The 24,518-nt window shown below is 47.1% G+C and overlaps 4 protein-coding genes and 1 pseudogene across 7 annotated transcripts; 2 read left to right on the top strand and 3 right to left on the bottom strand.

The window, feature by feature from the left end:
- The first annotated feature begins 49 nt into the window (after positions 1 to 49).
- On the top strand, positions 50 to 3,177 carry pank2 (pantothenate kinase 2). The gene is made up of 7 exons (XM_085931500.1): positions 50 to 462; positions 1,021 to 1,373; positions 1,446 to 1,699; positions 1,886 to 2,062; positions 2,179 to 2,302; positions 2,540 to 2,665; positions 2,739 to 3,177. The coding sequence occupies exons 1-7, from the start codon at positions 219 to 221 to the stop codon at positions 2,787 to 2,789; spliced, it is 1,329 nt and encodes a 442-aa protein (XP_085787626.1). The 5' UTR covers positions 50 to 218; the 3' UTR covers positions 2,790 to 3,177.
- A 258-nt stretch (positions 3,178 to 3,435) lies between these two features.
- On the top strand, positions 3,436 to 15,082 carry loxl3b (lysyl oxidase-like 3b). 4 transcript variants are annotated; one of them, XR_015068303.1, is made up of 16 exons: positions 3,436 to 3,868; positions 6,032 to 6,376; positions 6,507 to 6,670; positions 6,751 to 6,968; positions 8,767 to 8,817; positions 8,994 to 9,204; positions 9,296 to 9,476; positions 9,817 to 9,971; positions 10,305 to 10,475; positions 11,409 to 11,568; positions 11,664 to 11,907; positions 13,713 to 13,828; positions 13,982 to 14,118; positions 14,255 to 14,361; positions 14,493 to 14,604; positions 14,685 to 14,718. XR_015068303.1 is itself a non-coding variant. In XM_085931499.1 (16 exons), exons 2-16 carry the CDS (start codon positions 6,040 to 6,042, stop codon positions 14,756 to 14,758), a joined length of 2,487 nt encoding a protein of 828 aa, XP_085787625.1. In that variant the 5' UTR covers positions 3,436 to 3,868; positions 6,032 to 6,039; the 3' UTR covers positions 14,759 to 15,082. The 4 variants fall into 4 exon arrangements, 3 of the variants coding, with proteins under 3 accessions (XP_085787625.1, XP_085787623.1, XP_085787624.1); XM_085931499.1 differs by lacking the exon at positions 14,255 to 14,361 and adding an exon at positions 11,081 to 11,236 and having other exon boundaries at positions 14,685 to 15,082; XM_085931497.1 differs by lacking the exon at positions 14,255 to 14,361 and having other exon boundaries at positions 14,685 to 15,082.
- Positions 15,083 to 15,305: 223 nt separating this feature from the next.
- Positions 15,306 to 16,869, bottom strand: mrps26 (mitochondrial ribosomal protein S26). Its single transcript, XM_085931504.1, has 4 exons — positions 16,505 to 16,869; positions 16,049 to 16,195; positions 15,659 to 15,782; positions 15,306 to 15,574 (listed from the first exon to the last, which is right to left on the bottom strand). Exons 1-4 carry the CDS (start codon positions 16,717 to 16,719, stop codon positions 15,443 to 15,445), a joined length of 618 nt encoding a protein of 205 aa, XP_085787630.1. The 5' UTR covers positions 16,720 to 16,869; the 3' UTR covers positions 15,306 to 15,442.
- Positions 16,870 to 18,068: 1,199 nt separating this feature from the next.
- Positions 18,069 to 20,233, bottom strand: neff2 (neuronal intermediate filament family member 2). Its single transcript, XM_085932442.1, has 4 exons — positions 19,670 to 20,233; positions 19,174 to 19,551; positions 18,933 to 19,057; positions 18,069 to 18,253 (listed from the first exon to the last, which is right to left on the bottom strand). The coding sequence occupies exons 1-4, from the start codon at positions 20,231 to 20,233 to the stop codon at positions 18,193 to 18,195; spliced, it is 1,128 nt and encodes a 375-aa protein (XP_085788568.1). The 3' UTR covers positions 18,069 to 18,192.
- Positions 20,234 to 20,601: 368 nt separating this feature from the next.
- Positions 20,602 to 22,045, bottom strand: LOC147045559 (nanos homolog 1 pseudogene; annotated as a pseudogene).
- Between the last annotated feature and the right edge of the window lie 2,473 nt (positions 22,046 to 24,518).

Raw genomic sequence — 24,518 nt, 5'->3', positions numbered from 1 at the left:
AGTTCTGATTGGCTACTCAGCCGTCACTCACGCCCACTTCGCATTGAACACAGCACCGAGGCAAGCGGCAAGTTAATTTAGCCAGTTAGCAGGGAAATTAGCCTCTTCGTACACAACCGTATAAGTCACCACCTAAATATCATTAGAGCCGCTCCTGGTTACCAATAACAACGGCATCCATGTCGTTTATTGACCCATCCGCTTGCCTTTTTTTTTAAATGGAGACCAACGGCCACCACCAGCGCGACGATGACAACGCGGACGACGAGGGCGAAACACCCACGAAGAGGCAGCCGTGCTCCGACACAGACGTGCCCGGCGCAGGCTGTCCTCTCCGGAGCGAGGCCGACAAGGAGGCGACGGCTGCGCTGGCCGCGCCGGCCGGACGTGCTCCGTCGCCCCGCTGCGCCTCTGACGCTCCTCCGAGGCGTCGTAGCGATTCCGTGAAGAAGAGCAGGCCGCGTAAGTCTTGTGCTCTTAACAAAAAAAAAAATATATATATATATATATAAAAGAAGACCTTTATAATCGTTGACTAGTCAGTGACATTTTCATCTTTGATGAATTAAATATTTAATGAATAAATGAAGGTAAATGTCGGCGTAAATCGGCGGGCTTTGATGCCCACGGTAATGTCATACAATGGCGTTATAAAGGTAAAATTGGCGTTTTATGAGATGTTTGAAGTATGTTGCTGTTGTGCAACAAGATGGCGTTGGCGGCACACACTGTTCCTCCGGAGGTGATGGTGATGATGGTGATCATCACCATCAGTACCACAATGGGGTGGATGAATGCCATCATGTGATCATCATCGTCTGACATATTTTCCCTCCGAAAGGCATTTGGACACTTGATCAGATTGATTCGAATAAACAAACGTAATCATTTCAATATATTCCCATTCTTTTATACATATGTGTGCAATCGACAATGCAGTTTCATAACCTATACTATATTTATACACGTAGCAGTTACCATCCGAAAGTCACCTTCTGCATGTTGTCATTTGAAATGTAGCGTTCCCATGGTTCGGCATGGACATCGGCGGCACGCTGGTCAAGCTGGTGTACTTTGAGCCTCGCGACATCACAGCGGAGGAGGAGCAGGAGGAGGTGGAAAACCTGAAGAGCATCCGCCGTTACTTGACGTCCAACACGGCATATGGCACCACGGGCATCCGCGACGTGCACCTGGAGCTGCGCGAGCTGACACTGTGCGGCCGCACGGGCAACCTGCACTTCATCCGCTTCCCCACGCAGGACCTGCCCGCCTTCCTGCAGATGGGCCGCACCAAGCACTTCTCCAGCCTGCACACCAGCCTCTGTGCCACCGGCGGCGGCGCCTACAAATTTGAGGCTGACTTCCGTTCGGTGCGCTAACCTCGCATGTTTGCGTGACGTCCGTCAGCCGCTGATATCACCCGATTCCTTCCGCCAACCCAGACAGCCGACCTGCAGTTGCACAAGCTGGACGAGCTGGACTGCCTGATCCGCGGCGTGCTCTACATGGATGCGGTGGTCTCCCCAGGCCCGTCCGAATGCTACTACTTTGAGAACCCGTCTGAGCCGGAGCGTTGTGTGCAGCGGCCGTATGCGCTAGAGAACCCGTACCCGCTGCTGCTGGTTAACATCGGCTCCGGCGTCAGCATCCTCGCTGTCTACTCGGAGAATAACTATAAGCGTGTCACCGGGACCAGGTACCCCCCAACACACACACACACACACACACACACACACACACACACACACACACACACACACACACACACACTCCTTCCCCGCTAAGAAACAACGAACCAACCATATTTGCAAAACCATTCTTTTGAGATTGTCCGATACCCGCATGGACCCTGTTAGCGCTTACCGGCGGGGTGACTTTTCAGCCTGGGTGGGGGGACGTTCCTGGGCCTGTGCTGCCTGCTGACAGGCTGCTCTACCTTCGAGGAGGCTTTGGCAATGGCGTCACAAGGCGAGAGCACCCGCGTCGACAAACTGGTGCGGGACATCTATGGAGGTGACTACGAGCGCTTCGGACTGCCGGGCTGGGCCGTGGCCTCCAGGTGCGCAATTTGCCCTGTGATGAACGACAACTATGACTTTTGAGAAATGAAGTTTTTTAATATTGTGACTGAAAAAAAAGTAATTGACCTTTCCCTCTTTTTGGCCACCTCAATAGTTTTGGCAACATGATGTCCAAAGACAAACGCGAGTCGGTGTCCAAGCAGGACCTGGCGAGGGCCACGTTGGTCACCATCACCAACAATATCGGCTCCATCACACGCATGTGTGCGCTGAACGAGGTGAGTTGGTATCAGGCCGAGCGATGACTTCTGCTGACAGTTGGCGTGGTCCTGCCTGCCTGCCTTCAGCCTCTTTACGGTGCTGCCTTGTGGCGTCTTGATCAAGCAGCATTGTACAGGGCTATGAAGGCGCCGGGTTTGGCGTCTTCGGCCAACCGACTCAGGATCTCCTCCGCCGATGTTGTCCAAAAGAGCAAACGGGCTGATTAAAAGCCACAAATTGTGCTTTTCCGCAAGAACATCGAGCGCGTGGTCTTTGTGGGCAACTTCCTGCGCGTCAACACGCTGTCCATGAAGCTGCTGGCCTACGCCATGGACTACTGGTCCAAAGGCCAACTCAAAGCACTCTTCTTGCGCCACGAGGTCAGCAAACACTCAAAGAGAATCCAAATTCTCGAGCTTTGCTGGATCTGAGACACTTATTTTATTTTTTTAGGGTTACTTTGGAGCTGTTGGAGCTCTGCTGGAGCTGCTGCATCTGTCCTGAAGCAGCCGAAAGAGAAAAAAAATGGACAAGGTCAAGCTGCTGCAAAGCAAAACAAAATGTTGCACTTTATATGGTCTGAAGCGTCCAAGTCATCGCCACATCGTATTGTCATGTTTTTGTTACACCAAAAAAATAAAAGCCTCCGCCTTCCAAACTTGTTTAACCCAATATATGACGGTTGCTAACGAAAACAGCGGATACATCGGATGCCTCTACTCATAATTGATTTGGCAAGGTCAATAGCACACGTTTGTGTCAGTTTTGCGGACGTGTGGTCCTGTAAAAAAAAAAAAAAAGTGCCTGCCTTGTGAAGACAATCGCTTTTGTATACTGTGAGGAAATATAGGAAAATCCCCAATAAACAACTTGATTACTGGCACACGCTTGTTTCTTCACGCTGAGAATATCCTCACCAATTGAGCTTTTAAAAATACGTCTTTTAAAACCCCGTATTTTATAAATATGATAAATTATTAATAGAACCTCATGTTTGCGAAATAAATGAGGGCAGATTTGGAATCAGTGCAAACAAGAATCCATATCCGTTACTTAATTGACCATTACCTGGAGAACAGCATGACGTCATGTTATGGGAGCTACATAACAGCGCTCATAAAAATCTGTATTTAAAAAAAAGTCAATTCTAGCAGTTTAATTGCAAAATGTTCCCATCTTTTAACTATTTTTACCTACTTACCTTTCTTTTTTTTTTCTTGCCATTACGCAAGCATCAGACAGGCATGAAAGAGTCTGTGTGTCTCCCAGGAATTAGACCCAGCCCTCCTCCTTTTTCCTCCTCCTCTCCCCTCTTGGTCCTTTTGCTCCTTTCCGTCGGCCAAGCTGTACAGCTGGCAATTTGCAGACAGCGCCGAGTAGGCGACGTCGTGCCTACCATACACTCTAGAACTCTTGTTTATCTCCCCCAGCCATCTTAACTACACCGGCAATTAGACGGAGCCAAGTGTGAAGTAAACGTGAAGGATTTCTCTGCCTTGTTTCACCACTTTTTGGACCATTTTTTTTCCCCTGCCAAGAAAACAAAAGTTGTTGAAGCGCTCCCTTCACTCTGCATCATTAAGGTAAGAACGTAGACAGCCTACAATTGCAACTTTCCAAGCACAATGTTCAAATAAAATGGAAATGTTGTGTAACTTAAAGTGTAGTTTGTTTGAATGGCTTGTGTGCTTACATGAGGCAAAAAGATAGGCACTAGCTATAAAATGAAACTTTACGTAAATGACCGCAGTATCCTGTGAGTATTCCACCGGGCATCCTCCAAGTTTTCAGATGACGTCATGTTGACAAAACTCTGCTTCAAGAAGGCTACTTCGGGGGGTCGCTGATGGTGTAGGGGTACACTTGCCTGCCTTGAGTTCGATTCCCTCAAAAAAATCAATTAGATGTGTTGATTTGATTGAAGAGTTTGTCCTTAACGTGTGTGTGTGTGTGTGTGTGTGTGTGTGTGTGTGTGTGTGTGTGTGTGTGTGTGTGTGTGTGTGTGTGTGTGTGTGTGTGTGTGTGTGTGTGTGTGTGTGTGTGTGTGTGTGTGTCATCAAGTCAACAAAAAAAAGGTCAATTTAATCATCAAACTTAATTCTCTTCCCGTGGGGCTTGCCTCCAAATCCTCCACCACCACTCTGTGTTTCTCCGCACACAGTGTGTGTGTGTGTGTGTGTGTGTGTGTGTGTGTGTGTGTGTGTGTGTGTGTCATCAAGTCAACAAAAAAAAGGTCAATTTAATCATCAAACTTAATTCTCTTCCCGTGGGGCTTGCCTCCAAATCCTCCACCACCACTCTGTGTTTCTCCGCACACAGTGTGTGTGTGTGTGTGTGTGTGTGTGTGTGTGTGTGTGTGTGTGTGTGTGTGTGTGTGTGTGTGTGTGTGTGTGTGTGTGTGTGTGTGTGTATAAATGAAATGAACTTAATCAGGTTGATTTTGTATTGAGAAATACAACTTTGTTTAAAAAGAAACACATTTTATAAAAGAATACAGTTGCATCTAAAAATGTGTATTTATCTTGGAAAAAAAAATCTGAAAAACAATGTTTGTGTTGAAATTCTACAATTCATATTCCAAAAAATTAACGTTATCTTGAAAATGACTTCATTCTCATAGAAAAATCGTGTTTCTCAGCAAATATGACTGAAATTGTATTTCCATAATATTACAATTTACAAAAAATAAGACTTTGTCTCGAAAAAAAATTGCCTGACTGTTCTGTCTTTCTGTGCGTGATGCACAGCCACTCGTGGCCAGCAACAAGATGCTCCAAATCTGCTACGAGAGGAAGCGTTCTTGGGGTTTAGGCAGAGCTAGCTAGGTAACTGAACACACATGTAAACAAAGGTCCTCAAGTTGTGCTATCATTCTCCTCAGTTAAGAATTACGCAGACTTTGCATATGTTTGTATTATTTATATATCCCATATTTCGAAACAAATCTCACTTGAGAAGGTTTTTATTAATGACGACCACACCTTCCAAATTGCTACTTCAGCCTCGGATCAAACGAATGAATCAGTCTTGTCGAAGAGGTTTCTTTGTGGCTTCTGGAAAGTATTCCCTCCCTCGTGATCCCGACCCAGACAGTCCCCACACACACGTGCGAAATGTTCCCACTCTGATGTTGAGTCAGGCCGCCGGTTTGAGCAACAGAAGACGTACAGCTGCCGTGCGGTCAGCGAGGTCAGCAACCTCTGGCACCAACGCGGGGAAACGAGCAAACACGCTGCGCCCATGGCTCAGTTTAGCACATGAGGTGTGATCGGGCCATGAAAGAAAATTTAAAATAAGGCTTTCTGAAGGTTTTATTTACAGGGGATGAAAGATAATCAATTTGGAATGGGTGAGTAGCGATATCAGGTATTGTATCACATCCATGTTCTAAGATATCGAATACTCGTGTGTATAGGATGACAATACCAACTGCTGATAATTAAGTCAAAAGAAGAAATAAATGATTTGAACATCAAGTCCTCCTCAGTGGTAGTCAGGAAAAATCGCAGTCATGTTTTGGAGCGGGAGCCTCCCGTCTGGTGGTCTCTGTACAAACACAAGACACTACTGGATTTGTGCGGACCCCCCTGTGCCCCCCTCACACCCTCCACGCACACAGAAAGTCGTCAATAGCACGTTTATGTAGCGTACAACTCAAAAGTCAAGCTAGCATCGTGTTCATTTGTGACGCGTATTGACAGTATGGCGCAGTGAAATCGAATCTGTTTGATCTGTTTGGCGTGTAGGCGTAAAAATGTCGGCGTGGACCGGCAGGCGTTACCTGTCCCTCCTCTTCCTCCTGGCCTTGTGCTCGCCCCGCTGCCTCGCCCAGATGCCAGCGCCGCTCACCACCCTTCGGCCATCGGCATCGCCATCCACCCCGCAGTCGCAGTCAGAGAGGCTGAAAGTGCGACTGGCTGGATTTCCGCGCAAGCACAACGAGGGCCGCGTGGAGCTCTTCTACAAGGGCGAGTGGGGCACCGTGTGCGACGACGACTTCTCCATCTCCAACGCCAACGTGCTGTGTCGACAGCTGGGTTTCGTCGAGGCCACCGGGTGGACGCACAGCGCCAAATACGGAAAGGGGCAAGGTAGGACGTGCCCCTATCGAGTGCGGCCTATTTGTTTATTGCCCCCAACATATTGTGCGGCAGTTACGTTACTGTGGTGAAGTCTGCCTAGCAACAAGTCAAGTGGTCCCGTGTGGTAATTGCATTCAAGGCAAGATCTGGCTGGACAACGTGCTGTGTGGCGGTGGCGAGTCGAGCATCAGCGCGTGCAAATCTCGCGGCTGGGGTAACAGCGACTGCACTCACGACGAGGATGCTGGCGTGGTGTGCAAAGACGAGAGGATCCCGGGATTCGTGGACGCCAACGTCATTGAGGTCGCTGGAGACTTTGCTCTGTTTCATCAGCCTCATTTCTTGTGTTTGGCAATACTTTCATTCTCGTAACCTTTCATCAGGCTCAAATAGACGAGAACAAGCTGGAAGAGGTGCGCCTGCGCGCGGTGGTGGCGGCGGCCAAGAAGCGCCTGCCCATCACGGAAGGCGTTCTGGAGGTCAAGTACAAGGACGGCTGGGCGCAGGTGTGTGATGCCGGCTGGACGGCCAAGAACACACGTGTGGTCTGCGGCATGCTGGGATTCCCTCAGGAGAGGAAGTTCAACAAGAACTTCTACAGGTCAGTGGCCTCGGTCACCATGGTGTACCTAATGTAGAGTCCATCGAAGGCAAGCTATTCTGTATTGAATTCTGCGGTCGTCCCATTTTCCCGCGTCGCTCCCAGTCACGAGGCTCTTTCTCTTTTTTGTCATCTGGCTGCAGCAATGGGAACTACGATGAGGTGTCTCGTAATTAGAGCACACAAAAAAAAGTACTAAAAACACAAAGCTGGAGCTTGTGCTATTTGCTCAAGTTCCTAAAAGGGCACATTTGCTCTCCTCTGAAGATATTTGTCTTTTGCATTCCAGGTAGACAGGGGAGAGAGCGAAAAATACTTTTCGTTAAAAACGTGTGCGTGTGTGTCGTGCAGGCGTCTCGTAGGAGCTTGAGGAGAAGTGCCTGTGTGAGCGCGTGTGTTTGTGTGTGTTGTCTGTCAGGTGTGTGTGAAGCCTTGGTGGGAAGCAACCACATCCCGTGGCGAGGCTACTGTACATCCTGTTTAATGAGTCTTTGGCCACAAGGCGCACGTGGTGACCTCGTTAACGGTGTCGCGGAGCAATTTTTACGTTTGGTGCCAAAGACAAAAACAAAAGCGACCGCTTTCAAGCGCAAATTCTATTTTCTTTTTACTACTACGTCAACCTTCAGCATTACTTGGACCTTTTCACTGCTTTTATGTGCTTTACTTTTTGACACAGTTATTGCAGGCAGCTAGAGTGGGAAAACCCGTTAGCCGTGCCAACATTACTGTCAATGTTTTGTCTTAATATCAGGCAGTGTAGCATCGATTTTACGCGTCACTAGATATTGTGGCTATCGATGTATGGCTAGCAAGAAACTTTCATTGGAATTTTATCAGGTGGTGAGTGGGAGGAAAAAAACATGTTTTGAGTTTCTAAATAAAAGAAGCCACACAAGCCTGAAAGTTGGGTGCTAAATGTTTGGAATATCTGTCGTTATGTTTGACCTCAATTTGCGCTGCCGACTTGTGGAATGTTAGCGCCGATGGTGACCTGACCCCCCCGCCCCCGCTTTGTCCCATCCCGCTGCAAAAAATTTAAGAAACTTGAGCTGGAACTCAAAGATAAAAAAATACACTGTAAGAAATGTGAGCACATATGGCTGTGTGGTGGTTGCAGACGTTTGAGAAAGCGCACCGCCAAGAGAGTGTCCAGGTCAAAGGTTAACATCACAGCAGGCGCCAGGTACTCTGTCGCCGGGAGGAAAACGTGCCCACCTCGCCGTCCGTGTTCTCGTTTTCCTCTTAGAGTAGCTCCTAACACTTTTCACAACTAGATGTGTCAATAACCATTTGTAACCCGAGTTTAGACTCAAGTCACACACAAGTTGACTTTTTACAGTATTGAAAAAGTCAATCTGTTCTGTGGGAGTCTTTGGCTATTAAACTCGTGCTCATTTAAATGCTTTTGCATGTCAAAAATACTTTGTGATGTGATTGATTCTTCAACAACAAACAACTTGGTGGCATTGTATTTGAGAATTCAGGTTCCAAAACTCACAAAGTTGTTCCATTTCGGCAACTAAATGGACAATCGTGGGAAAAATTTGAGTTTCACTTTATCCTGCAATTGTTCAAATGGTTTTGTTGAAGAACCCTCCAAAATTCTCTTGGTAGGTCATTGAGGTGCTCGTACACTTGTGCTCTTCACATTGATTCAGGATGCGTCATTTTCAATCAGCCTGCGCTGATTAAAAAGACAAAACAAAGTGACACATTCCTTCTGAAATATGTATTCCAAATGCTTTTTATGCCATGGGGCTAAAATTGTGCAGTCTAACCCGTGTTTACCTTACAGGCAGACAGCTAAAGCTAATGCTAAGTCTAAACAGAGCAGCCCCGGCCCAAGGTAACGTGAGCGCTTGTAAAAGTTTTCTCGTGGTTGTAAAAAAAAAAAAAAAACACCAACAACAATTGACTCAAAGCCGACTGATACGTGGACTGATTTTACAAAATGGACCCATGGTCAACATTTACTCCTGGTAAACGTGACTCAAGTTGACAATGCGTCCGGTGCCTTGGCAGGTTGTTTTTGGAGCGGCAGAGGAACGTGTACCGCGTGCACTCGGTAGCGTGCGTGGGCACCGAGATGCACTTGGCTGCGTGCCCCATGGAGTTCAACGGGCCCAACACCACGACGTCGTGCCGCGGCGGCTCTCCCGTCGTCGTCAGCTGCGCGCCGGGGCTGCTCTTCATGCAGCACCACGCCGCTCTGAAGAAGAAAACCAAAACTTCGGTAAGGGGCCGCTTGCCTCCAACAAACTCTGACGTGCGGTCGTTCCACAACATTTGTGCGAGTCCCTTTTTTTCTCTCTCTGTCTCGATAGAGCACGGTGAGGCTGAAGGGCGGGGCCCGGCTGGGCGAGGGCCGCGTGGAGGTGTTGAAGGGCGGCGTGTGGGGCAGCGTGTGCGACGACCGCTGGGACCTGCAGTCGGCCAGCGTGGTTTGCAGGGAGCTGGGCTTCGGCAGCGCCAAGGAGGCCATGACGGGGGGACGCATGGGCCAAGGTGAGCCTCACATGGGAGGCTTTTGAATGTCTTGAAAACACAATTGGCCACAAATCTACCCATTTTAAAATACATTGGCAGACCGCTAAATCTTGCAGACTTTCCACTCTGGTGAAGTCAAGCGAGGGATTGTTCCTAATTCCACGACGAGGGTCGTTTATGGTACAGTTCCTCTTTTCAGCAAATCAAGGACAACCTTTTTTTTCCAGACCAACGTGTTGTTTGCTAACGCTTGCTTAAATAAACCTTCCTGGTTCAAAGTGCTTTTCAAAAATCTAAACATCATGTTTGTTTGTTTGTTTGTTTGTTTGTTTGTTTGTTTGTTTGTTTGTTTTTCCAGGAGTCGGTCCCATCTACATGAACGAGGTGAAGTGCTCGGGCCTAGAGCGTTCCATCTGGAACTGCCCGTTCAAAAACATCACATCGGAGGACTGCCAGCACACGGAGGACGCCGCCGTGCGCTGCAACGTTCCCTACATGGGCCTGGAGAACTCGGTCAGAGCGACACCTCCCTCTTTGGGCCAGCACATTAGTCACATGACACGTGTACGGCTCTTGTGATTGGTCACTCAGGGAAATGTCTTTTTTGCTACTAATATTTTGTGATGTTATGCTGAGACATGATCACGCCAATTTAGTGCCTAGTTGACTAATGTGATCACAAAAATACGCTAACAAACTCACATGGCCTCATGATGGACGTCACGATTTCCATACTGCCATGCAATTGCTCTCAAAGGCTCCAGTAGGATCCCTCCCAAAAGACGAGCTTTTGGTTCCGATCCCTCCGGATCTTTGCACTAACCCCGGCTGGGCCCCGCCGCACAGATCCGACTCGGAGGGGGGCGGACCCGCTACGAGGGCCGCGTTGAGGTTCTGGGTACCAACGCCAATGGCACGGAAGGCTGGGGTCTGATCTGTGGCGAGACCTGGACCACCAAGGAGGCTATAGTGGCCTGCAGGCAGCTAGGCCTGGGCTATGCTAACCAGGCTAATCAAGTAGGTTGCTAACACCTGACGTAGCCGGCTTAATTTATTTGGGCGATTCTTTTATTATTTTTTATTGGTTGATGGCCAAACGTGTTCTTTTTCATTTGTGCTTTCTGCTAAAAATGTGACAGTACATAATAACTAATAGCTTTTCTTTGTGGCGCGCAAAGAAAAGCATCTCGCGTACCTGGTCCGAGGACTGACCTCATCCCACCCCCGCAAAAAAAAACAAAAAACAAACAGCTTACATTCTATCTTGTGCCTGGCACACGTCTTCCACTGCCTGCACGCAACTTGTGCCATTTGAGATTGAATTTGAATTCCTAACGCATTGATATATTAAGGTAAAAATTGCCATGCAAAAAATATCAATTATCTCCCCCAAAAAATCAAGGTAAAAAAAAATTCAAAATCTCAGAAAATGAAGTCTTCACATTCAAACATGAGATGGCACAAACGCAATCAAACCATTGTCAGTTTCTCTGATATCAAGTTGAGCTCCATCGGTCATGTGACACTGAAAGTGTCAAGGTCTTTCAAAAAAGTCAGTATTAGAATTTGCGAATGAGCTCGGATGCCTGAGTTGACTCCCAGCAGGGCGTGTGGTTCCGCAGATCCGGCTAGTGGGTGGCCGCAGCACGTACGAGGGCCGGGTGGAGCTTCGGGTAGGCTCCAGGTGGGGTACGGTTTGCAGCGCAGGCTGGAGCACCAGGGAGGCCATGGTGGCGTGCAGGCAGCTCGGCCTGGGCTACTCCATGCACGCCATCACCGTAAGAAGACCATTGTGATTAGTGAATTGAATTTTTTGCTTAGTCCAGCTACAAATCTGTCCGTTTCAAAATGGCCACATCTGCGCTTGCGTCTTCAACTCACGACGACTTCCAGAGCATGTTTTCTATGCTTTGATTGGCCGGCTGCTCTGTGTTTGCCCCGCCTCCCAAGGAAACGTGGTACTGGGACAGCAGCAACGTGACTGAGATGATTTTGAGCGGCATCAAGTGCACCGGAGATGAGATGTCGCTGATGCAATGCCAACGACACAAGACGCTCAATTGCCAGAAGGCCACCGCCAAGTTCGCCGCCGGCGTCATCTGTTCAGAGAGTGAGTGACAAGGGAATGTTTTTGTTTTGTTTTTTTTACTCATTAATGGGTATAACTTGAGTAGTCTAAAAGGTGTTTCTCCGCTTGGGGCGCAGCAACGTCCGACCTGGTCCTGAACGCCACGCTGGTGCAGCAGTCAGTCTACATCGAGGACCGACCTCTGCACATGCTCTACTGCGCCGCCGAGGAGGACTGCCTGTCCAAGACAGCCGCCAAGGCCAACTGGCCCTACGGGCACCGCCGCCTTCTGCGCTTCTCTTCGCAGATCCACAACATCGGTCGCGCCGACTTCAAGCCCAAAGCTGGACGCCACTCGTGGGTGTGGCACGCCTGTCACGGGTAAGAAAAACAAAACAAAAAACACTCAAGTTGGCAGCTATCCCTTAATATTCCTTTCTCCTAGATCAGGGGTGTCAAACTCAATTGCACAAAGGGCCAAATTCGAAACACACTTTAGGTCGCGGGTCGAACAGGATAGACCAAGGTTCGGTAACCCAAAATGTTCAAAGAGCCATATTGGCCCAAAAAAAACAAAAAACATATCTCTCTGTAGCTGCAAAAATCTAAAAGCCTTTTATAAGGCAACATAGACTGCCAATACACAAGTTGTATGCCTACTATTAAAATAATTAAAAATAAATAGTGGTATTCTTCTTGCAACCCATTAGAGTTCACGTACCTGCATGGGAGCGCTGTCTGTTCGATATCGGTCACGTCACACGACTCATCCATCACAAACAATTGAGAAAACTGGAGCTGAATTGATGTCCTTGATCTGCTGATCGGTGATATTGTTTGTGCGGAGAGGCATGTCTTTCATTTTCTGAATGATTTCAATTTTGTTTTTGAAGTCCGAAAATAGGCACTCTGATATTTTCATGAATGAATCCTTCATGTACTCGCCATCGGTGAATGGTTTTCCGCACTTTATTATCTCCCGGGCTGCAACAAAACTTGCAGCAATAATAGTTTGGAGATGGAATCCACTTCTTAAAAGAGTTTTTTTGATCCCCAAATTTCTCCACCAGCACTGCAATTGCACCTTTCCTCTCAGTCAGTTCCAACTGGGTGATTGGCAACAGATTTAGCATGCTTTAGCTGAAAATGTCGCTCCAAATTGGTCTTCTTGTTATTTGACAACTTCTCATTGCAAATCAAACATGCAGGCAATGCTTCAGCATTGCCAATGAAAGCAAATAGTTCAATCCATCCCTCTGTTCTCATCAGCAATCTTTCTCTTTTTGCCTTTTGAATCCATGGCCCATCACTCACACACCTGTTTCCCACTCACCTGTGCTGTGTCGCAGGCTATGACGCACTTTTGCTATTTGGCGTCATTCTTAAATTCTGTTTCTTTAATATATTTACAACTACATACATTTTTACAACATAAGAATGGTTGTGTCATGATTACCATCTAAAAACCGAATTAAAAAAACAACAACAACAACAACAACAATAACAACGAAAACATATTTTTCCATTTTCACGCATTTTTGCAAAAACTCCAGGAAGGGGCTAGGGGGTTGCTAAAGAGCCGCATGCGGCTCTGGAGCCGAGGCTTGCTGACCCCTGGGATAGACATTTATTGAACACACTAAAACTAAATGTTTTTGGAACATAAATATGAATAAAAACAGACAGGAATATTATTCTGACACAAACATAAACCTTAAATAGCTTATATTTAATATTTTACTCTCCATAAAAATATCTTGTTAAGTTATACAATTTTGAACTTAACTTAAGCAACTTAACATAAAAATAATATTCAAATTCCTTTGCTCCTATGGCAATGTATATAAAAAAATTAAAGGCTCGGTTTTCAGAATCAACTTTTTTTTTCAGCATCGTGAGGGGTATTTTCGGCTAATGGCTATCTTCTTAATATCTTGTAATAGCTAGACTTAATTGATGCGGGAAGTGCGTGGCTAGGCAGCTAAACCGTTGCATGGGATCTGTAGTTCTGTGCAGTATTGTGTTATCAGCGCTTCATATCGATGGGCCATTAATAACGATAATGTAAAATTATTTTGTGGGCCGGATATGATTACACGGCGGGCCGGATGTGGCCCGCGGGCCGTCAATTTGACACGTCCTAGATGTTTCTTGAAAGCTTAAAAGGTACTCTTGTGTTTTCTCAGACATTACCACAGTATGGATATTTTCACCCATTACGATCTCCTGAACGCCAACGGAAGCAAAGTGGCCGAAGGGCACAAAGCCAGTTTCTGTCTGGAGGACTCTGACTGCCAGGAAGGTCAGCATTTACTTTTCATGCCGGTCAAATCTTCTGAAATATGTACAGCATTGTGGTTGTAGTTCACGCACTGTCCTTTGAAGGCATTATATGCATCCAATACAATTTTGGGGATATATATCTCCAATGATGACCTTGTACCACCACACGCAGGTGTTTCCAAGCGTTACGAGTGTGCCAACTTTGGTGACCAGGGCATCACAGTGGGCTGCTGGGACATGTACCGCCATGACATCGACTGCCAGTGGATCGACATCACCGACGTCAAACCTGGAAATTACATCATGCAGGTAGCTTTGGCACACATGCTTCTGCATTTGGGCCACTTACCTTGTCGGGGGGAGCCGCAAATGGCTGCTTGGAACCAAAATGGCTGCTCCCAGTTTTGGGCATCCTGTCATGTATGCCCAATTTTTGTGTTGCCAGCTACGACTGGTGTCAGGGGGAGCTCCTCAGGGAAATGTTTGAGGTCCATTCAGTTTTCATGGCATTTACTTTCTAGCAGTGGAATGTGTTCCAAAATCTTTCTCCAGGTAGGGTGAGGGTTGTTCTTGTGCTCTGCAGTGGTTTACTCATATTGCAAAAATAAAAGAAGCATTTTTGTTTTTTTGCCCTTCATCTCCTCATCCAACCCGACTTTGCTTTTACTTCCCGGTCCACGCAGGTGGTGATAAACCCAAACTTGGAAGTGGCCGAGAGCGATTTCACCAACAACGCCATGAAGTGCAACTGCAAGTACGACGGCCATCGGATCTGGTTCCACAACTGCCACGTCGGTAAGTAGCCGCCACACTCTTTTCGGGATGATGAAAATGGCTTCACTTTGTTGAAACTGCAATCATATGTCCTCCCACAGGGGATGCCTTCAGCGAGGAGGCGGAGAGAAGGTTCGAGAAGTACCCAGGACAGTTGAACAACCAGATTTCTTAATCCCAACAAGCGACGGGTGGAAGGAGATATCACGACGTTTAGCACACTCGCCGTTCTTTTTCTTTCCTCTACGTAGCGAGGTTTCAGTGAGGAAGCGTCCATTTTGAAAATACGTGCTTGACCTGTTTTCAGTCATTCTTGTGAATGTATTTATTACCCGTTCAAAGGTGCTCCAAAGATTCCCAGGATTATCTTGTGAGATGCGGCGCTGTTTTATTGTTTTTTTTAGGATTTTATCATAAAGATTGGACAAAGGTAAATAAATGAAGATGCTGTATGTACACTGATATAATCACACCTGCTGCACTCAATTAAATGAGATGGTTAATTTGTAAGAATCAAGAGTTCTCCATTTATTACGTAACATCTGTGAACACATCAATTCACATCCTGATGTTGGTCGGCTCTGCTGGTAAATTCTCTTCTCAAACGTTTTTGAAATTACTTGCAGCTTTCCAGCGATTTCAAGCAGGTTTGGCAGAGCCATACCAGAAGTGAGGAAACGTCATCAAAGAGGTAAACACATCAATTTTACTCAGAGACTGGCTACTTTTCATCCTTTATTGGCATGACATTGAAAATGACGATTAGAAATGTGGACAAGAAAAGCCAGCCATCAAGAAGTGGTTGTAAAAGAACTTTTTGATGGGTGATCCTTGGAAGTGTCTTTCTTGTTCAAAATTGTCACCGTAACACCGTCTGTTTAACGACTCGGCCTTCCTTATCTACGGCAAAGTTGTAATTCTTGGGGTTGTCCAGAGCTTCCTCAATGCGTTGGTCCAAGTTGTCTAACGTGATGAAGTTCTTTGCCTCCTCCTGTGGCAAAAAGAAAGAAAACATATGACCAATATCAAAGACATTGTTTGACAAAAAAAGACAAATCTGGGTAAAGACGTGTACCTGCAGCTGCACAATTTCATCTTCTTTCTGCCTGAGGAATTCTTGCTGTTGCTCTTCTTGCTGAAGAGCTTCTTCCAGCTTCTTGCGTTCAGCCTCTTCCGTTTCCTTCTGGATCCTCACAAGTCTGGAAAACAACAACTATTTGATTTTTTTTTTTTTATTGAATTAATTTTGTTAAATGTTTTGAACCATTTTTCAAGGTTTTTCCCAAGTAATTTTATTCTAAGTCTCTGAAAAATGCAAAAACCAAAGTCCTATGATTTATTACATAAAAATTAATAGATTTCTTTGTGCGTATTGTGTGTTTTTTTTTTTACTGATGTATAATTCCAATAATATAGCATTTAAATAGTTAAACTGTTGAATCTTCAGCATTAGCATTTGGCTGACCGAAGTTGGAGCAGGCGCAGGTTCTCCTGGCGGTTGAAGTCCATCAGATTGCTGTGTTCCTCAGCCTCCTGCCGTGCTCGCTCCTCCGCCATAGAACCCGTCTCTTCCTCGTACTTCCTCCTTAGCACCTCCTCCTTGAACTCCACACTGAAATGACCACCACAAAAAAAGAAAGGTTGTTGGCTAGCGTACACTGTGCCTTTAGATATTTATTTTTTTTACAATGATTAATATACGTATAGAAAAAAATACATAATGTTTAATCATCCAAAAATACCATAAGCGCAATTCAATTTTATTCTAAAATCCCAAATATACCATAAGCACAATTCAATTTTATTCTAAAATATAAACAACATTATACCTGAAAGCCTAGCATTAGCAGCGTTTACCACAAATTGAGGCCAAAATGGTGTCCCATTAAAACATGTGTGATGTGTAACGTTAGTGTGGTACCGCAGCGCCCTCATGATGAGCTTGTAGTCGGTGTATCTCTCCCGCAGCACGACCATCTCCACCGGATCCACCGGCGGCGGTACTTTGATTCGCCCCATCTTGGACTTGGCCACCGGGTCGGTGCGCGACTTTCGTCCGCGTTGCGCCTCCACCAGCACGGTCCTTCCAGGCGACAGCAGCCGTGCGACTCGTACGCTTCGGAACATCGCCGCCATCACCGCCGCTTGTTAGCCGCTCGCCGCGTTCAGAAAGTAGAACAAGTCCAAATGTGTCACATTGACACTGAAGAATAACAACATTCAATGTCCGCAGGTGGCGGCCATCTTCGTGTCCTTTGACCAGGAAGCAATCGGATGATGGAAAGATTTTATTTTATGACACTGTCGCCGTCTAGAGGTTAGAATGAGTTTTGCATTTGAAGTTAGTGTACGTCTCTTGTCCTGTTGTTGGCGCGATGTACCCAAACTAAGAAAAAAATGAGAGAAGGATAAACCGTGGCTGCGAGTCATAGCTTCTCTCCAAAGCTTTTCACTCTGTCAACTGCATTGTCCTTGTCAAATAAATATTTTGTATTATAGCTAGATGAAAAGTAGGAATATTTAGCTTTCGTCTTTAGTGATCTATTTGCCCTGACGTTTTATGCAGGAAGTGAGTTTAATAACACTGTGATGCTCGCCTAAGAGTAACAAAACCTTATTTTTTTCATACGGTCAGTAAAAAAAAATGTTAAGACAAAATAATTAACCTTGTTTCTTACTCGAAACAAATGAGTAAACAATGGAGAAAAGGCAGTATTCGGCTGTGACGTCACATCGGGAGTCCTGCACTGCACAGCCCCCAGGTCATCATGACCAGGTCAGAGCATCTCACATGCTTATTTGTTGAGCTTCGCGCCGCTGTACTGCGTGTGACTCAAGAGAAAGAGTGCGTTGGAGACAAAAAAGAGCTTTTCTTTTGGGCTCTTCTTAGCCGCTTTTTATTTTGAACAATATACACACGCACAAGGTTTCTTTCAACTCTCTGATTTTGCACACTTGCGTCCCCTCAAGGTCAAACAGTTTACTGCATCTGAGTACGCGAACATAACTTAATCTTAACATTATTGCTCAGTTAAATTAAAATTATTTCTAATCAGTCATATTTTATATTTTTATATAACCACCAAAGAACACACACCCCTGCAAAAAAAAAAAAAACATGGAGTCATAATTCAGTTCTTATTTCTTTATTGGACTTGTAACTTGTGGTTACAGTTAGCTTTCATTCAGTTTCATGTTGGATCTGAGCTTAGCTTAGCATGACTTACCAGTTCACAATAAAGACTGTATAATGGAGAGAGGACGCCAGCGACAGTTAGGCTTCCTCTGCATTTACATTTGCTCGTCTCTTAATTAGGGCGTAAATGCAGAAGAAGATGTAAAATAATAGTTTAGGGTCACTGGCCCAACTACTCCGACACAGTTATTAAAGTTCAAGCACTATTTGCAAAGACTTGCTCAAGTGTTTTGCTTGGACTTTAAGGGTAACAATTCTTCATGGAGTGCTTCTATTTTGTATTTGGAAGTCAGAATGTGTGGAGAAAAAGGGGGACTTGTGGTGGAATCTTTACTTTTCCTCTTGACATGGATGACATTTGGCTGATGGCTTGTAAACATGGCCGGGGTGTTTTCAAGATGGCGGTTGGGTGTTTAGTGGATGGCGGGAAGGAAGGGAACTGATAGCCGCTGCTCTTCGCCCTCCAGGAGCTTCCTACGAGCAAAAGAATATTTAAAGTTTTGGATGATCTTTTTTATACTTTTTATGTTCAAGATGTTTTGATGAGGTGGCGCGCATGCATATTCAATTACAAGCATAATTGTGTTGCGTCTGTGCTTTAATTCACAGTCTATTAAGAGAGTAATTATTTTTATTTCTTGGATGAAGAGTGGGTCGGCTCGGTGGTGCACTGGGTAGCACGTCCACCTCACAGTTAGGAGGGTGCGGGTTCGTTTCCACCTCTGGCCCTCCCTGTGTGGAGTTTGCATGTTCTCCCCGTGTCCGCGTGGGTTTTCTCCGGGTGCTCCGATTTCCTCACACATCCCAAAAAACATGCTTGGTAGGTCGATTGGCCTCTCCAAATTGCCCTTAGGTGTGAGTGCGAATGCGTATGGTTGTTCGTCTCTGTGTGCCCTGCGATTGGGTGGCAACCAGTTCAGGTCACCTGCCTACTGCCTAATGACGGCTGGGATGGGCTCCGGCACGCCCGCAACCCCGTGAGGACAAAACGGTGCAGAAAATGGATGGATGTTTTGATGAGATGCAAATTTCCCCCAAAAATTGCAAAAAAAATTACAATAATTTAATTTAATCCAAATTTTAGAGGTATACTGTCTTGCAGAAATCACCCAACTATAATAAGAACGTGCGTGTTTGGGTGAAACCGCATTACCTGTAGGCAGCTATTTCGATATCCAGTGCCATCTTGACATTGAGCAGGTCTTGGTACTCTCTCATGAAGAACGCCATTTCCTGCTTGGCATCGTCAATGTCTCGCTCCAGTTGGTTGATCCTCGTCTGGGAACGGAATAGCAAACGCTCAGATGCATTTACCCAAGACGGACTACGAATTCTGTTCGATGTACAGCTCATGTCTGCCTTCTGCTACAAGATCATGATGTGTGAAACCTGACCTGGTACTTGTCCACCTCCGTGGCCTGACTCTCCTCCAACTCCCCCAGCTGCTTGTTGAGCACCTCAACGACGTTCCGTAGCGCCTCAATGTCGGAGGATCGGGCCAGGAGCATCCTGCGGTACTCGGATGTCTCCTCTCGGATGGCCTGCGCAACCCGGTGCTCCTTGCAGTTCACGTCCGCCACCAAGGCACACTTGCTCCTGTACCAGCCCTCCATGGCTTGCATGTTTTCGCTGGCCAGCCGTTCATACTGCACCCGAATGTCCCGCAATGCCTCCCCCAGGTGGGGCCTCGCCGTCGTCCTCTGCACCTCCTCAGCGCTAATGTTGGCCACCTCCAGCTGCGACCGCAGCTCCACCTTCTCCTCTGCAAAGACCTTACAAATGACATGTACAGCTTTGAAATAATATTTTCCAGGAATGTCCTGGGATGAAACTCATTCTCCCGAGGTTCTGTATCTGCTGAAGCCAAGCATCCGAAGAATAGTGACAGACCTTCTTGAGGAAGGCCATCTCGTTGCAAAGGGACGACACGGTGGTTTGGACGTCAAGGTAGGAGAGCGCCGCCCGTCTCGCCTCCTCCCGGGCCTGCATCAGAGCTTCCTGGGCATCCTCCCGCTGCCGGCCTTCTTCCTCACAGCGTTCTCTCACCCTCTCACGAACCTCCTTAAGGTAGTCCCTCTCCGCCTCCATCTTCATTTTCTCTCGGCTCTCTGACTCCATATCGGCCTTCAAACTGCGCGCCGCCTCCTCGTAAACGTCCTGCAAGCGGGACGGGCGGCCCCTTCGGCCACGCAACACCTCCAGCTCTGCCAGCAGCGCCCGGTTGTGGAACTCCAGGAGTCTGACCTTCTCGATGTAGCCCGCAAAGCGATCGTTGAGATCCACCAGCTGCTCCTTCTCAAGCAGCCGAGAGCTGAGGACTCGAGTCGGGGAGAAGGACGCCCTCGAGGGCCTCCCGTGAGACTCGGGTGTATGTGGGGAGTAGGACGGGGACGATTTCAACTGGGAACCTCTGAAATCATCCCAAGGTCGATGGCGGAAGACAGAGGAGCTCATGGTGATGTTTTTTTTCTTGATGGGAGTGAAATGGATGTTCTCAGCAGAAGTCCCCCTTGTCCTGCACACAACGAGTCAGCAGGAGCACTGCGCCAGCTCGGGGATGCTGCAGAAGCCAGACTTTTATATATAGTACACCCCCCCCCCCCCTCTTTTTCCACACAAGCGATTAACGTCACCAGCCAGTCGCCCAATAGCGGACTGCTGCAGTGAAGACAGCGCCGCTTGTGTGAATTGGAGGCACAGAAAATAGTTGCGCTGTTTTGTCATGTTTGAATTTGTGACGTCATTGTTTTTAATCACAACATATGCAAAAAAACACCTTTTTTTTATTTATTCAGAGTTTATGCACAGTGAAAATCCCCCCTGGTCTACACTTAAGTAAAAAACAAGTATGACAAAACATTTGCTTTTAACACGTAGAAACTTTGGAATGTTGCTCTTTAGAACTTTTTGAGACAATTACAAGATCCACTGGAGCATATTTAGGACAAAAAAAATCTGTCAACTGCATGGTCATTCTGTATATTTTAAATTCCATGATGCAAAAGTCAAAATGATGTATAGAAGAGACTGTAGACTGACCAGGTCTTGCATTGGTATAAAAATTTGAATATAGTACTGGAGGAGAATATTTGACAGAATTATTAATATTTGTCTCTCATAAACCATATAAAGAAATTTACATTTAACATAAATCCAAAATGTAGAGAACCAGATTAAACTTGGTTTACCATTAGATTGTATAACCTTTCACCATATGTTATCATTTTGTCTCTGTAAACCATCAGAACAAGTTTCACTTGTTCCAAATGTGCCAACTGGATCAGATCTGGATTAAACTTGACATGAAAATATACACATACATATACACTTGGTGTATTTTGTTCAAATTGGATGTGACATATAACAGAACGCATCATTGTAGAAATATTGTAGAAATATATAAATGGGTAGTTTGGTGATCATTTATGAACATCTTGTTTCTTACATTTAAACACTTGGAATCGGTTTAAATGTGGTCTCAGGATTCCATTTACATTCAGTCTAAATGTGCAATTTGGATCAAATCTGAACAAAAGACAATTTGACAGAAATACGTCAACAACGATGAATGTTTTCCTCCTTGGACGTTTTCAGGAGAAGAGTTTGAGTCTCTTGCCGGGCGCTCTCCTTGCTTTGGTCGGCAGCACCATCATCCTATGGACCCCGGGCGGCTCCCTGGAGGAGAGCGGGCAGTACTTGATGGTGTGCGCGTTGTCCCCGTTGGCACTGCACAGCGGGCAAGTGTACGCCCGCAAGATGGGGCACAACACCCGTCCGTCGGCCGTCTTCAGAATGTGCGTGCCAAACACCTCCTCCGGAGCGCCGTTGTTCCGGCAGAACACGCACACCCTATGCTCGGCTTTGCTGCGGGGCACCTGCTTGCGTCCGCGCTCCGGACCCTCCGTGAAGCCGCTCCTCGCGGAGCTGGCCGCGTCGTCTCTGTCCCCAGCAAGCCTGAGGTCACCGAGCAGCGGCCGGCGGAGCGGCCAGAAGTGCTCCTGGAGCTTGCACGGCGAGTCGTCCAAGCCCAGGGTGGCTTTGAGCGACTCCGTTATGGAGTTGGGGCCGTTACTCGCAGGGGCCTGGATCCGGTTCGAGGCCACGAGAGTGGACAAGCCCAGGTAGTCGTTCCAGAAGTTAAAAGTGTAGTCGTAGGGAGACAAGTAGCGGCGCTCCACCAAATCCATCCCGCAGGCTAGAGTGTCAGCATGGGCAGTGGAGGTTCTCCTCTTCTACTTTGTTCTTTTCGTTCCTACTGCCGCAGTCTCTGGTTCCACTGTGCGGGACGGTCAGCGTGCAGGCGCGGTTTAGTGGCGCTCCTCATGAGCAGCGACAAGGGGGCGTGGTTTTGATTCAAGTTGATGATCACGCAGAAGAAGCACCAACAGGGGCGTCGCTACAGCAGAGTGGGTGGGCACGTGTTTGCCCCCCCCCCCCAAATATGTATTATTATACAGTCCTGCAGTGTTTATTTTTAATTGACAACTAACTCGTTTGAAACATAAAATGATGACTTTCGAGTGAGTGAATGTGAAGAGGTAATCCCCCTCCCCCCGCACCTGTTCTGCCTCACCCTCACACCTCCCTTTGTACCTCATTGTTTCCACCTCTCCACGCAGGCCGCTCATTAATATGCATTAAACCTGATACTGACTTCAGGCTCACTGTGTGTGATGGGGATGGGGGGGGTATGTTATTAAGTTATGGAGCAGAAGACAAGGAAACACAACAGTCGAGAGATGAAAGGATGGCACAGGAAAAGAAGGAATAGCATCTTGCCCTTCATCCCACTTGAATGAAAAACGAGCAAAATGCTTTTTCATGAAGACCTCTGTGTATGTGCATGCCGGCTAAATATAAGCCCCCCACCTCCCCTGCCCACACTCCCCTCGACCCCCCCCCCCCTGCTTTAATAGCATAAACTGCAGAATGTATCATCTTTGCGTGGATGTCCCCAGACACACGGGGGCGCTTGGTGTGGAGTCAGTTGGGCGGATGGGGGGGGGGGATTCTCTGATCCCTAACCTCTTAACCCACCCCACCCAAGGGACTATGCAAGTTCGTGTCTTAACGGTTGCTCCATCTGCACACCCTCAAATCGCTACCCAGACGGGTGTCGGGGTCGCCAGAAGCACGCCGGCCACAAGCCGAGGTCGATGGGGAATTAAGGCCTGCCTGCTTGCATTATGCTCCTTTGCTATTACTTAACCCGTAGTCTGCCCCCCCCCCGTCCCCCTTTTATCTTTTTAAACACATGCATCCCCCAGATGACATGCCTGGTGTGGGGGGCAACAGAGGGAAATGCATAGGGATCCATTTCTAGAAGCCTCCTCGGAAAAAAAAACAGCATGCTTTCCACTTTGGCGCGTATAAGACCACAAACACCTTAGAGGTCATTGCTGATAAGCTTCTCGTGTTGGCGATGCGTTGAAAGTGCAGTGGCTGTTGGCTGTTGCTCCCTCGCTCTATCAGGTTCTGTTTAGCAGATGAGCTAAAATAGTCTGAGTTAGGGCCCGTGGCTTGCGGTTTGTTAGTTGACCGGGAGCGCAGCCGAATGGTGGCGCCACAGCCGGGGCGTCCGCCAGATGGGCCACTCCGAGAGGGGCTCTGGTTACCCACAGCCGAGACGAGAGTCTGCCATTGCGCGCAGGGGAATAACCACCGTGGCGGCTTGCTTGAAAATTCAAACACCGATCCAAAACTTTGGCCCTCGAGGAATACATCATAACAAGCTGGAGGGACGAGGCCCGCTGAAAGCCAAACGGGAGGTCGAATTTCCCACGTAGCAAAGGTCCAATAGCATCACCGCATTCCTGCTAAAGTGGACCACCATGCACAGAATGTGGACGCCCATCTGGACGGCAATCCTCTATCAGCTCATCCGTGTGTGGCCAATTAGCTTCCGTGAGCTCAGAGACCCAACGACGTTATGATTTGCTCAACTGAACGACCGAGCAGCTTTTTATGAACAAAGACTATATTGTCAATCTCGTGTGACAGGTGCGCTACGCTTGCGACGTTGTTCTTATCTTTTCTTTTGCGTCCTCCGGTCAACTCTTTTGTTTGCCGGGATCCGGGTTGCCACGGCAACCAACCATCCCTCATCTAAATAATTATCTATGCTAATGAAATGGCGCACACATGAAATGGCCATTATCTAGCTTCATGAAACACTCTGTTGTCTATAATTAGATGCCAGGCGCTTTATTCCCCTTTCCGCCTGTGCGTTGACTTTATGAGCGTGCCCACTAATAGGAAGGGTGTCCAGTTGCTGAGAGCAGCCGTGCTACGCGGCTCATGATTGCACTAATTGGACGCCTCATGATGGCTCTGTGCTGCCTGGAAGGAACGCCCTCCACACCCGCCTCCAAATGGCTGAATAATACATGAAATTATGTCATGCAAATGGCGGCTTCAACCCCCTCTGCCTGCTTGCTTGACAGTTGCGCCAGACCGAAACAGTTGGGGACTCCCCCAAGCCAGAAAAAAAAATGAAAGGGTAGAGATACACCCTCAAAGAATACAGAGGTTGGGGGTTCAATTCCCAGCCATTGTGACCACGTCAGTGTCATTGAGCAAGACACTGAACTCCCAGTTCCTCCCGATGGCATGTCATTAGTCAGTGAATGAGGAAGCGGTGTGAGGCGCTCAATAAAAGCAACCCATTTACCATCTCACCGTTTTATTGAGAAATTGACGTTCTCCTTTTAACGCGCTGCAGTAGCGCAAAAACCCAATT

This window comes from Syngnathus leptorhynchus, chromosome 15 (assembly GCF_054491065.1).
Source record: "Syngnathus leptorhynchus isolate UIUO chromosome 15, UIUO_Slep, whole genome shotgun sequence".
Lineage (NCBI taxonomy): Eukaryota > Metazoa > Chordata > Actinopteri > Syngnathiformes > Syngnathidae > Syngnathus > Syngnathus leptorhynchus.
Note: the sequence above shows the minus strand (reverse complement) of the source record. Positions and strands in the feature narration are given on the sequence as shown.

What these genes read in the sequence shown, in the direction of transcription:
- pank2 (XM_085931500.1), top strand. Translation starts at nt 219, where the DNA reads ATGGAGACCAACGGCCACCACCAGCGCGACGATGACAACGCGGACGAC. An exon ending in AAGCGTGTCACCGGGACCAG is followed by an intron (nt 1,700 to 1,885) that starts GTACCCCCCAAC and finishes GTGACTTTTCAG; the next exon opens with CCTGGGTGGGGGGACGTTCC. An exon ending in CACTCTTCTTGCGCCACGAG is followed by an intron (nt 2,666 to 2,738) that starts GTCAGCAAACAC and finishes TTATTTTTTTAG; the next exon opens with GGTTACTTTGGAGCTGTTGG.
- loxl3b (XM_085931499.1), top strand. Translation starts at nt 6,040, where the DNA reads ATGTCGGCGTGGACCGGCAGGCGTTACCTGTCCCTCCTCTTCCTCCTG. An exon ending in TGGACGCCAACGTCATTGAG is followed by an intron (nt 6,671 to 6,750) that starts GTCGCTGGAGAC and finishes ACCTTTCATCAG; the next exon opens with GCTCAAATAGACGAGAACAA. An exon ending in GGACTCTGACTGCCAGGAAG is followed by an intron (nt 13,829 to 13,981) that starts GTCAGCATTTAC and finishes CACCACACGCAG; the next exon opens with GTGTTTCCAAGCGTTACGAG.
- mrps26 (XM_085931504.1), bottom strand. Translation starts at nt 16,719, where the DNA reads ATGGCGGCGATGTTCCGAAGCGTACGAGTCGCACGGCTGCTGTCGCCT. An exon ending in CTGCGCCTGCTCCAACTTCG is followed by an intron (nt 15,783 to 16,048) that starts GTCAGCCAAATG and finishes GTTGTTTTCCAG; the next exon opens with ACTTGTGAGGATCCAGAAGG. An exon ending in ATGAAATTGTGCAGCTGCAG is followed by an intron (nt 15,575 to 15,658) that starts GTACACGTCTTT and finishes TTTTTGCCACAG; the next exon opens with GAGGAGGCAAAGAACTTCAT.
- neff2 (XM_085932442.1), bottom strand. Translation starts at nt 20,233, where the DNA reads ATGAGCTCCTCTGTCTTCCGCCATCGACCTTGGGATGATTTCAGAGGT. An exon ending in AGATGGCCTTCCTCAAGAAG is followed by an intron (nt 19,552 to 19,669) that starts GTCTGTCACTAT and finishes GTCATTTGTAAG; the next exon opens with GTCTTTGCAGAGGAGAAGGT. An exon ending in ATCGAAATAGCTGCCTACAG is followed by an intron (nt 18,254 to 18,932) that starts GTAATGCGGTTT and finishes TTTTGCTCGTAG; the next exon opens with GAAGCTCCTGGAGGGCGAAG.